Source organism: Oratosquilla oratoria, chromosome 44 (genome assembly GCF_046742065.1).
Source record: "Oratosquilla oratoria isolate Oo_2021 chromosome 44, ASM4674206v1, whole genome shotgun sequence".
Lineage (NCBI taxonomy): Eukaryota > Metazoa > Arthropoda > Malacostraca > Stomatopoda > Squillidae > Oratosquilla > Oratosquilla oratoria.
This window is the reverse complement of record NC_134820.1, coordinates 23,800,135-23,810,749: the sequence shown is the minus strand read 5'-3', so window position 1 is coordinate 23,810,749 and position 10,615 is coordinate 23,800,135. Positions and strand designations below refer to the sequence as shown.

The 10,615-nt window shown below is 39.4% G+C and overlaps 2 protein-coding genes across 3 annotated transcripts; both read left to right on the top strand.

The window, feature by feature from the left end:
* The first annotated feature begins 2,892 nt into the window (after positions 1-2,892).
* On the top strand, positions 2,893-3,300 carry LOC143022346 (protein GVQW3-like). The gene has a single exon (XM_076180497.1). The coding sequence runs from the start codon at positions 2,893-2,895 to the stop codon at positions 3,298-3,300; it is 408 nt and encodes a 135-aa protein (XP_076036612.1).
* Positions 3,301-3,468: 168 nt separating this feature from the next.
* On the top strand, positions 3,469-8,817 carry LOC143022234 (general transcription factor II-I repeat domain-containing protein 2-like). Of its 2 annotated transcripts, XM_076180356.1 has the most exons (3): positions 3,470-3,773; positions 4,601-5,344; positions 7,794-8,787. In XM_076180356.1, exons 1-3 carry the CDS (start codon positions 3,738-3,740, stop codon positions 8,343-8,345), a joined length of 1,332 nt encoding a protein of 443 aa, XP_076036471.1. In that variant the 5' UTR covers positions 3,470-3,737; the 3' UTR covers positions 8,346-8,787. The 2 variants fall into 2 exon arrangements, with proteins under 2 accessions (XP_076036469.1, XP_076036471.1); XM_076180354.1 differs by having other exon boundaries at positions 3,469-5,344; positions 7,794-8,817.
* The last annotated feature ends 1,798 nt before the right edge of the window (positions 8,818-10,615 follow it).

Below are 10,615 nucleotides of genomic sequence, written 5' to 3'. Positions count from 1 at the left end.
ATGGACCACATCTCAGCATTTCGAATTTTCCCTCGTTGAATTGCATGTTGTTTTCTGCAGCCCAGGTGTACACCTTGTTGAGGTCCTCTTGTAGGTTGTTTACGTCCTCTTTCCTGGTCACTATGTGGCTGATGTTTGTATCATCAGCAAAAGAGGTGAGAACTGAGGAGCCTATGTATTTGTCGATGTCATCCAGGTGGATGAGGAATAGGAGTGGACCCAGAACTGAACCTTACGGCACTCCACTAGTTACTGCGGCCTCTTCAGATTTACGGCCATCCATTGCCACTGTTTGTGTCCTCCCAGTGAGGAAACTGGATAGCCAGTTTCCCAGTTTGCCTCCAATTCCTAGGGATCTGATTTTGTGAAGCAGGATGCCCTGATTAACCTTATCGAAGGCCTTGCCGAAGTCCAGGAACACCACATCTACGTTTCTTCCTTCCGCCAGGTTATGTAGGAGCCAGTTGTAATGGTCCAGTAGCTTTGATAGGCAGAAGCGCCCTTTTCTAAACCCATGTTGGGTTTTGTTTAGGAAGTTGTTGTCTTCCATATACTTGGTGACTTTGTCCCGCACACATTTCTCGAACACTTTGGTGATATGAGATGTAAGTGCTACTGGTCTGTAATTTTGTGGGAGGCTCCTGTCCCCTCCTTTGTAGATGGGGGTTATAGAGGCTTTTTTGAGGTGCGCCGGGACCACTTCTTTGTCCAGAGAGGATCTCCATAACATACTTATGGGTTGTGCTAGGGCTTCTCTGCATTTCAGGAGCATGATGGCTGGCACTCTATCTGGTCCGGCGGCTGAGTTTAATTTGAGCTCTTTTATGCTGTTCTTTATGTCATTCTTCGTGAACAGAAGGTCCGTGAGCTGAGGTGACTGGGGGTTGTCCGTTACAAAGAATGTTGCTGGGTTGCTGACAACTTTTGACGCTCTTTGTGTACTGAATACACTGTTGTATTGTTGCCTCAACACTTCCCATGTTTCTTCCGGATCTTTTGTTAGTGTTCCCCTGTCTGTTTTTAGGGGGCCGATCTGAGTTTTTGTCTTTATGTACCTCTTGCAATAGCTGTAGAAGTATTTTGGGTTTAGTTTAATGTTTGATATTGCCCGACTTTCTTCATTTCTCCTTTGGGCTTCATGAGATACTCTTATCTGTTGTTCAATGTCAGCTATTTTGGCCCTGATTCGGCACTCCCTTTCTTCACTTTTTCTTTTATTCAGCTGTTTATTTAAGGACCTTCGTTTCTTCATCAGGATTCTTCTGTCTCTCGGTATGGTGCTTTGTCGAGGGCTTCTCTTTCGTTTTAGTGGGATGTGGTTATTGCAGATTTCTAGTAATTTTTTATTAGGGCCTGAAACATGTCATCTGGACTATTCCCTTCCATGATCTGGTCCCAGTTTACTTCACCAAGGCTAGCATTAAGCTCTTCCCACTGTATGGATTCACTGTGGAAGTTGAAATGCCCAAGGTGAGTATCCTCCGATGGGGATGGCTTACTTTGTACATTCCCTGTTTCCATGTAGGTGGTGTTCACCGTGATGAGGTTGTGGTCAGTGAGGGTTGTTTCTTCTACGTGATAGTTGCTGAGAATATCCAGATTGTTGGTGAAGAAAAGGTCGAGGATATTATTTATCCTTGTTGGCTTGGTTATCATCTGTGTGAGAAATGCCCTGTCAGTTAGGTCCAGCAGGAGTTTGGCTTGGACTTGGTCCTCTACTGTTCCTCCTGATAGGGTACCTTCTGGCCACTGTATAAATGGTAGATTAAAATCCCCACACAGGATGATGTCAGGCATTGGTGTTTGTAGACTATCTAGTAAGAGGTCTATCTTTTCTATCCCTCTTCTGAATTTTTCAGTGTCACACTGGGGTGGGCGATAACAGTTAATAACAATAAGGTTGAGTGTGTTTATATGTAGAGCTATGAGTTCAACTTGGCTGTCTGTAAAAGCAGCAACGACTGCAACAGCTTTATAGGAAAGAGGCCAAACGCAGAGTATGGGATCCAATACTCTGCGTTTGGCTTCTTTGGCTGTCTGTGTGTGTAAGGAGGATCTTTGTGTCTGAGGTGTGGGTATTCCTTACATATATGATAACACCTCCATACGTTTTCCCTTCTCTACTCTATATGGGGTATATTGCCCCATTGGTATTTCTGCATCTTTCACCTACTTCCTCAAGTGTGTTTCAGTCAGGGCAACAAACAGGGGGTCCTCTAGCACTGTTAGTTCTTTGATGGAAGGAAGTTTACTTTGGTTAGTTTTAGGGTAGAGGCCTTGTATGTTACCCATGATGATGTTTTCTAATGTGTGTTTGTTTGTGCTGTTGTGAGCCAGGGAAATTGTTGGCTGGGTAGTATTGTTGTCTGCGGAAGCGGCTGTGGTATGTACCCTGTTGGTTTCCTCTCTTCTGTGTAATTGGTCAAGAGTGCTCCATGTGGTTTTGGTCAGTAGATCTAGGGCTGTATTCAAGCCGTTTACTAAGCCTAAAAAATCACCATGAACACTTTGTGTCTTATCAAGCCCTAGAACATTGCTTGAAGGTGCTGGGTCCGATCCACTGGGTTTGGAATGTGTTTGTGTCTGAGATTCTGTTCCTCTGTGTGTGTTGGTGTTGTTGGTATGCGTAGTCCTCTCTTGTTGTCCGTGTTATCCGGTTTCCGACTTGTGCCCCTAACATGCAGGAATTTGCAGTCTTTGGTCAAGCATTATTTGTTTCTCAGGGAGTTTCTGCACACGGTTGGGTGGAATAGGGTACAGTTTTTTCCCTAATTTGCATCCCTTTTGGTCCTTTATTCCATGGGTCAAGAGTTTGGGGGCATGGTTTTGGGTGTCTGTGGGAACAGTCTTTGCCTGTTATTCCATAGTTACAAACTCCACGTTTTAGACGTAATGATGGAAAAACTTGAACAACGCTACTGCATAAAATTTTGTGTAAATCTTGGCGATTCTCAAGAGGATATGACCCGGAAGATCAAACAGGATTTCGGGGACGAAGCAATGGGCATCACACAGATAAAGGAGTGGTACAGACGCTTTAAAGGTGAATGCACATTTGTGGAGTGTGAAGCACGCTCTGGTATGCCCTCGACATCACGAACTGAGACCGTCATTAACCAACTGAGAACCCCGGTGATGCAGAATCGTGGAATCACAATCAGAGAACTTGCAAACGAGGTTGGCCTGAGCCGTGCATCCGTTCATTCCATTATGAAGGTGGATTTGGGCTTGAAGAGATCGTTAGCGAAGTTCGTACCAAAGCAACAAGAGCTGCATGATGAGCTAACGAAGTACATTTAAAAAATGACAGCTACAAAACCACTTATTCCCATAAAGTATTTGCGATTTCCATAATTTTCATAAATTTTGCCGTGAATAATTATATAGGTGAGCATTAGACATTAATGCAAATATTTACAGATTTACATGTTATAACAAATTTCGTGTTCTTAGCGTAAAGTAATAGTTTTCGTTCCTATCGCTGTTGGCTACCATGTAAACAAATTGAAGAGGTCGAGTGTTTGGCGTGGAGGTTGTTAGTTTAGCAGTGATAAAAGAAGTTATAACCATGTTAACAAGAAAAAAATTAATAGGGATAGAACATGAAAAGTTTCAAGAAAGATGGAGATATAAATATTTCTTTGGGGAAACAAATGGGAAGCCAATTTGTTTGATATGTAAACAGCAAGTTGAAGTGGCTCAGGAAAACGTTGTTCAAACACACTACAATGTAAATCATGCAGCAAAGTTTGACAAGTATAGGCACGAAAAACGTAAGGAGAAAGCTGATCTGTTGGATAGTTCGTTAAAGAAACTACAATTTTTACAAGGAACTGCTGTCCAAGAAAGTGATGCTGCCGTGAAAGCAGGTTATATGATTGCCCATACAATAGTAACGTCTCGGATTGGAAGACCATTTTTAGATTGTAAATTTATTAAGGAATGTATGCTAATGGCAGCTGGGGTGATATGCCCCGATAAGCATCAGGATTTTGTAGACATTGACCTCTCAGTATGTACCATTGCAAAGAGAATAAGTGATTTGTCAAAAAATCTGTCTGAACAGCTCAGAGATACAGTAAAGACTTTTGTTGCATTTTCAGTGTCCATTGATGAATATTCTGTTGGAAATGAAGTGTCTCATCTTGCAGTTTTTATTCGTGGCGTTGACAACGATATGAAAGTAACAGAAGAGTTTGTGGATTTGATTCAAATTAAAGATGTAACAGCAAATGAGATTTGTAAGAGATTGATGGCAGCTTTGAATAAATTAAGTGTGGACTGGGCAAAAATAGTTAGTTTGGCAAGAGATAGTGGACCATCATCAATAAGTTCAAAAGTGGCTACTATTTTCAAAAAAGAACTACTTGTTTTGAATCCAGGGAAGTGTTTTTATGATTTACATTCAATTTGGCATTCAGAGGTACTTTTCACTGAAGTACTAAAAATTGATAATATCATTGATGTGTTCACTAAAATATTTAGAGTGATAGATACCAGAAGACCTATGCTATTTGCAAAATTTCATCCAGGGGATCATTACGGAATATTTAAGGGAAGTTTTCTGAAACGCATCCATATAATGTGTGATGATTTACAGGAATATATCAAGGGAAAGGAAGATATTCCAGAATTAGAAGATGTTGAATGGCTTCAGGATCTTGCATTTGTGGTGGATGTTAAAGAATACCTTACAAATCTTCAGGGAAAAGTAATGGGGCACAACAAGTTGGTGATGGAATCCTATGATTCCCTATGTGCTTTTGAAGAGAAACTTGATCTCATGGAAGAGCAGCTCTCGCAGAACGATTTGACACACTTTCCACGACTGGAGTCCCGGCGTGCCATGGATAGTTTGTCCCATGTTGACCACAATGAAAAGTGCAGGAGCCAAATTTTGAAGTTGAAGGAAGCATTCCAAAGTAGAATTGATAGTTTCGAGAACCTTGAAAAATTGTCTTCAATTTTTCTAAATCCGTTTACTGAAGATCCATACGAGGCTCGGAAAGATCTACAGTTAGAACTAATTGAACTGCAGTGTGACCTGTCTTTGAAAAACAAGTTTTCCAGTGTTGATTCTGGAACATTTTACAAGGATTTAGAATCAAAGTACTCAAATCTGAAGTCCTTGGCAGCAAAAATTCTATCCATGTTTGGTACCATGAATATTCATAAGAAACTTTTTAAATTTCTGAATAGTAAAACCTCAGTACACTTCTTTCGTAAAAGTGAAAAAATTTGGAAATCGGGAATAAAGATTGCCATTGCTCAGACATTATCACCAGACTTTGATATGTTGGTCCAGATTTGGAAAGAACGTCAAGCAGAAGTGCCGATTAAAAGTGTAAGTATTAGACTTAGGCACACTATTTGGACTTGAATTGTGGGACTTAACTTCCTTATATTTTAATTGGTAAAATTTCAGAAGTGCACACCTCTGTAATATAGCATCAGAAAATTAAATAATAATCTTGTAAATTATAACCCTTCAATATAATATACACTTTTCTTAGCAGAAATTAATAAAACAAGATGTTGTGCAGAGAGATGCAGAAATGAAAGAAGCCACAGTGACTCCTTGAGACACCATCTTTGTTTTAATGGATTCGGAGTTTGAAGAAAATAACGATGATCGTGATTACCTTTAGAGTTATAGGTACTGCATTACTAAATGCAGGTTGGGTTAAGTAGGTAAGGTTAGAATAGATGAAGTTATACTTTAATTTCTTTGACTCCGCATCTATCAAAACAACTATGGCATTTCAAGCCATCAACGCTCTTGTTTGTTTGTGTATCACTTTTAGCAACTTTTTCTATCATTGATTTCTGCAAAGAAAAATGTATCTTATGTTGATGTATTATAATTTACAAAATTAGTATTTAATTTTATGATGTATTACATAGGAGTGCACTTCTAAAAAATTATTGATAAATTACCCAGGTAAAGTTGTGTTGTACTAAGATGCATTTGTGAAAGGCAAATAAAATCAAGGTTAAATTTTTACAGGTACCCACCCAAGATTCATTCTGCCAAAGCCAACCTAACTTAATTTACCCTAACCACCTATTCCTTAGGATGTAGCTGGGTAGTGGACTCCTGTACCCAATTTCCTGGATGTGGTTGTAGACCCTAGCAAGGGGCCACACCCCCTAGGACCCCTTGAACTAACTTTCATGTTAGACTCCAGTTTTTCTTCCTAATAAGGAAATGATATAGATATTTATGATTTTCACAGCTGTAACAGTCTGTTGCATGTTATCGTAGATTTTTTTTTTTTCCTTCATTTTACATTCCGTTGGTTGTGCTTTTGTGATATGGAATGAGGGATGGGTGTATCAGACATACAAGTAATGAATCCCACTACACAACCCTTCCACTTCTTGGTTCCCAGCAATTTAGAATGAAGGAAACCTGTCAGTATCAAAGAAAACTCTCATCCACTGTACTGCAATAACGCCTTTACAGAATTTGTTTTGGCTAATACCATGCAGTTCCCTTTCAGATTAGGTGAGCATCCATATGCTCTGTTAACTCCTTTGTTGCAATGGCATCTTTTAATGATTTTGTTCTGTCTAAGACCAGGCAATAATATTATCAACTTAAGGCTCAAGACTGCAGTGCTAAAACAACTCTTAACCTCTTCAGTACGAGTCATTCTCCTGGCCAGCATCAGCTGCCTAATGTACAATGATTCATTGATGCACCACAATACTCACGTTATAAAACCTAAAGTTACAGCTGTATTACTCATTCTCTTTCACTCTGAATATTAATAACCACAGAAAATATGATCAAGCCCATTCACAGAATATGGAGGTCACTCAGCTACAACTACAAAATAAATATATCCGAGACGCTAATGCTGGCATTCTCGTATACCCACTCACGTCTCATGAAGCCTACATAGGCGTTATCATACTGAAGAGCTTAATATGGTATGTCATCAACAATTAGAAACAAATATCCTCTCCATAGAACAACACTTCGGAAGGACCTTTACATAGTCCTCTGCAGGTGTTCATCATATAACCTCAGCTCACATGATGGAACAAGCAACCTACACCTGGAGGTTGCTACTCACAAATTTTCCATGACTTATACCTAACCCCTATAACACTTTCTTTTACAAATACACTATACAGATTACTAAACTAATATTATTTTCAAGACCAATAAAATCAGTAGTAAATCAAGTGCTCCCAAACATAAACTTAGAAAACATGCTTAAAGACATGCCAGAACAAAAATAGCCTGGCTAGACATAAAACACAACCCAATACTAAAACACTATCAACACAAAATCAATTTAGTAGCAGATAATATTGCACAGAAAACACAAAACGCATCATCTTACACTGCCCAGCATTTACTTGTTTCAGACATTTCAGAAAGTCTACTCATTGAATGAGTGAGCCAGTCAAGATGATTGAATTCCACTGGGGCATGGTTCTCCTGCAAGAGAAATCTAATGCTGAAGGTTGACATGATAATTTGGACAGTAGGTGGGAGTGACCAACATTTTCTCCTTATGTAGGGGGCATCATCACCAGCCTGTTTTTTTGTTTTCTCCTGTACTTAAATGTATATATGAATGCTTTAATTTCCTGTGCAGAGGGTTTCACTCTGCTGAACAAAACTGCCGTCTGGTGGAACACCACAAGTCATTAGTAACTCTGAAAGAGTCAATAAAGATAACTTCTTGTTGGTAAGGAGATGAGTTGTTTGCTGTAACTTTATCATAAGTATGTAATCTTGCTACATGTTATTCAAGCACTTTGTTTTGATTTTATAGGATGAGGGAGGAGGTAGCAGTTCAGTGACAGATCCTGTTTGGAGTGCTCAAGGAAAGAGACTTGGTAGAAATAAAAAAGTAAATGGAAGAGGACAACATCTAAGACGTAAGAAAAAAAGAACCGAACAGAACTCCAGTGATGAATGTTTGGATGGCACTGATGCAGAAGTGTACATTGATGTGGCTGAACATCATGAGGATTCGAGAAAGAGAAAACATTCTATGGACGATGATGAGGAGTTAGTCAGTGTGAGTGATGGGATTAAATATATAAAGAGCGAAGATGATGTAGGTGTGAAGATTGAAATTTCCCAGGAATACCTTTTTGATGAACCTTCAGGAGAGCAAGAGGTTGAGAAGAATAGGAGTGATGGAAATGAGTTTCCAAGTGTAAATGATGGGAAGACGTATAACAATAGTGAGTATGATTATGATAATGTAGAGACTGAAAATTCACAGGAATACCTATTTGTTGAATCTTTAGGGGACCAAGATAAGAATGAAGTTGAAGATGTTGAACAAAGAATGAAGTTGAAGACGTTGAACAAGTAGTAGAACAAGTAGTTGAACAAGTAGTAGAGAGACCTTCGACTTCAACAGGATGTTCGCATTTCACACCAGGACATTTTCCAATGGAAGTCCCAGCAACAGAAAAGAAAAAAAATCCGACAAGAAAATGTGTCGTATGTTGCCTGAAGTGTGACCAGACAGGAAAACCAGTCAGGAAGGAGTCACAATATATGTGTAAACACTGTAATGTAGCTTTATGTATAGTACCGTGTTTTGAAAAATATCATACCAATAATCATACGTAAAATGCAAGTGAAAGATGTATTTTATTTCTATTATTATATGTATATATATTTTTATATGTGTATGTATATATATATACAGTGGCCGGGAAAAGTTTGGGCGCAAAATTATAGGCGCCCCAACTTTCCCCTAAACTCAAAACATGCAAAAAATACAACTTTCCACCCAAACTTTTCGCTATTTTTCAATGGTAGCGTTTGTGCCCGTATTTAGCCGAGACAATACACACTATTTGGCAACTCTGTTTAGGCGCACTCGATGTCACATGGAGTCAGTTTCTAAACATCTCTCACGGAGAGTAGTCTTTTGCGGTGGTCTCTGTTTTTGTGCCTTGATATCTCCGTAATGGGAAGTGGTAAAGAGCTGGAAAGAGACACAGTTGTTACAATCATAACCCTCTATAAGGAGGGTTATAAGTGTAAAGATATTGCTACTCGTGTGGGAATTGGAGTGCGTTAAGTGCAAAAGTGGACCAAGAAATTTCGAGACGAAGGAAGTGACATCATTCCTACTCCAAAGCATCGCTCTGGTCGGCCAAGGAAGATATCAAATCGTACTTCTACGGTTCTAACTGCCTCCTAATAACCGTAGGAGGCAGTTAGAACTGTAGAAGTACGATTTGATATCTTGGAGTAGGAATGATGTCACTTCCTTCGTCTCGAAATTTCTTGGTCCACTTTTGCACTTAACGCACTCCAATTCCCACACGAGTAGCAATATCTTTACACTTATAACCCTCCTTATAGAGGGTTATGATTGTAACAACTGTGTCTCTTTCCAGCTCTTTACCACTTCCCATTACGGAGATATCAAGGCACAAATACAGAGACCACCGCAAAAAAAAGACTACTCTCCGTGAGAGATGTTTAGAAACTGACTCCATGTGACATCGAGTGCGCCTAAACAGAGTTGCCAAATAGTGTGTATTGTCTCGGCTAAATTAGGGTACAAACGCTAGCATTGAAAAAAAGCAAAAAGTTTGGGTGGAAAGTTGTATTTTTTGCATGTTTTGAGTTTAGGGGAAAGTTGGGGCGCCTATAATTTTGCGCCCAAAATTTTCGCGGCCACTGTATGTGTATCTTTTTTCTGCATCTGACCTAGTTATGGACCAAATGGTCATCTGTCAGTGTTCCTTCCCATTATCCTTTGTAGTATTTTTAAGGAAAGATGAGGTAAAATAAAACAAATATAACTGTATTCCCATATACTTTTGGTTTTGAATTGTACCTTGTTTTGGAAAATATATCAAATAATCATTAATAAAATGCCAGAGAAAGTAAGATGTATTTTATTTCTATTATAATATGTACATATATTTTTATATATACATATATGTATATGAATATCACGAGGCCAAGACGCTAGCGACCATGCTACATGGTGATGGTTCAAAAGGACTGTACTAGTCCCCGACCACGCTTCACGTAACATTGGAAGATCTAGTCTCATTTTCATCTAATCCCGTATTAGGCGAGCCCTCCGACAAGTTGTGTATGTTTTAAGACAGATTGAACATTTTTAGAAGCTCCGCCATGGGATACGAACCCTGACCCGTGCGTCGATAATCACGAGGCCAAGACGCTAGCGACCATGCTACATGGTGATGGTTCAAAAGGACTGTACTAGTCCCCGACCACGCTTCACGTAACATTGGAAGATCTAGTCTCATTTTCATCTAATCCCGTATTAGGCGAGCCCTCCGACAAGTTGTGTACATACACAACTAGTCGGAGGGCTCGCCTAATACGGGATTAGATGAAAATGAGACTAGATCTTCCAATGTTACGTGAAGCGTGGTCGGGGACTAGTACAGTCCTTTTGAACCATCACCATGTAGTATATGAATATATATGTGTATTTTTTTCTGCATCTGAATTATGGACCGAAAGGTCTCCTGTTGGCATGCTTTCCCTTTGTATGGGAAGACGAGGTAAGATAAGTATAATGTTCTATTCACATCTACTTTTGGTTTTGAAAATTGTAAAATAAAACAAATATAAAAAAGAGTA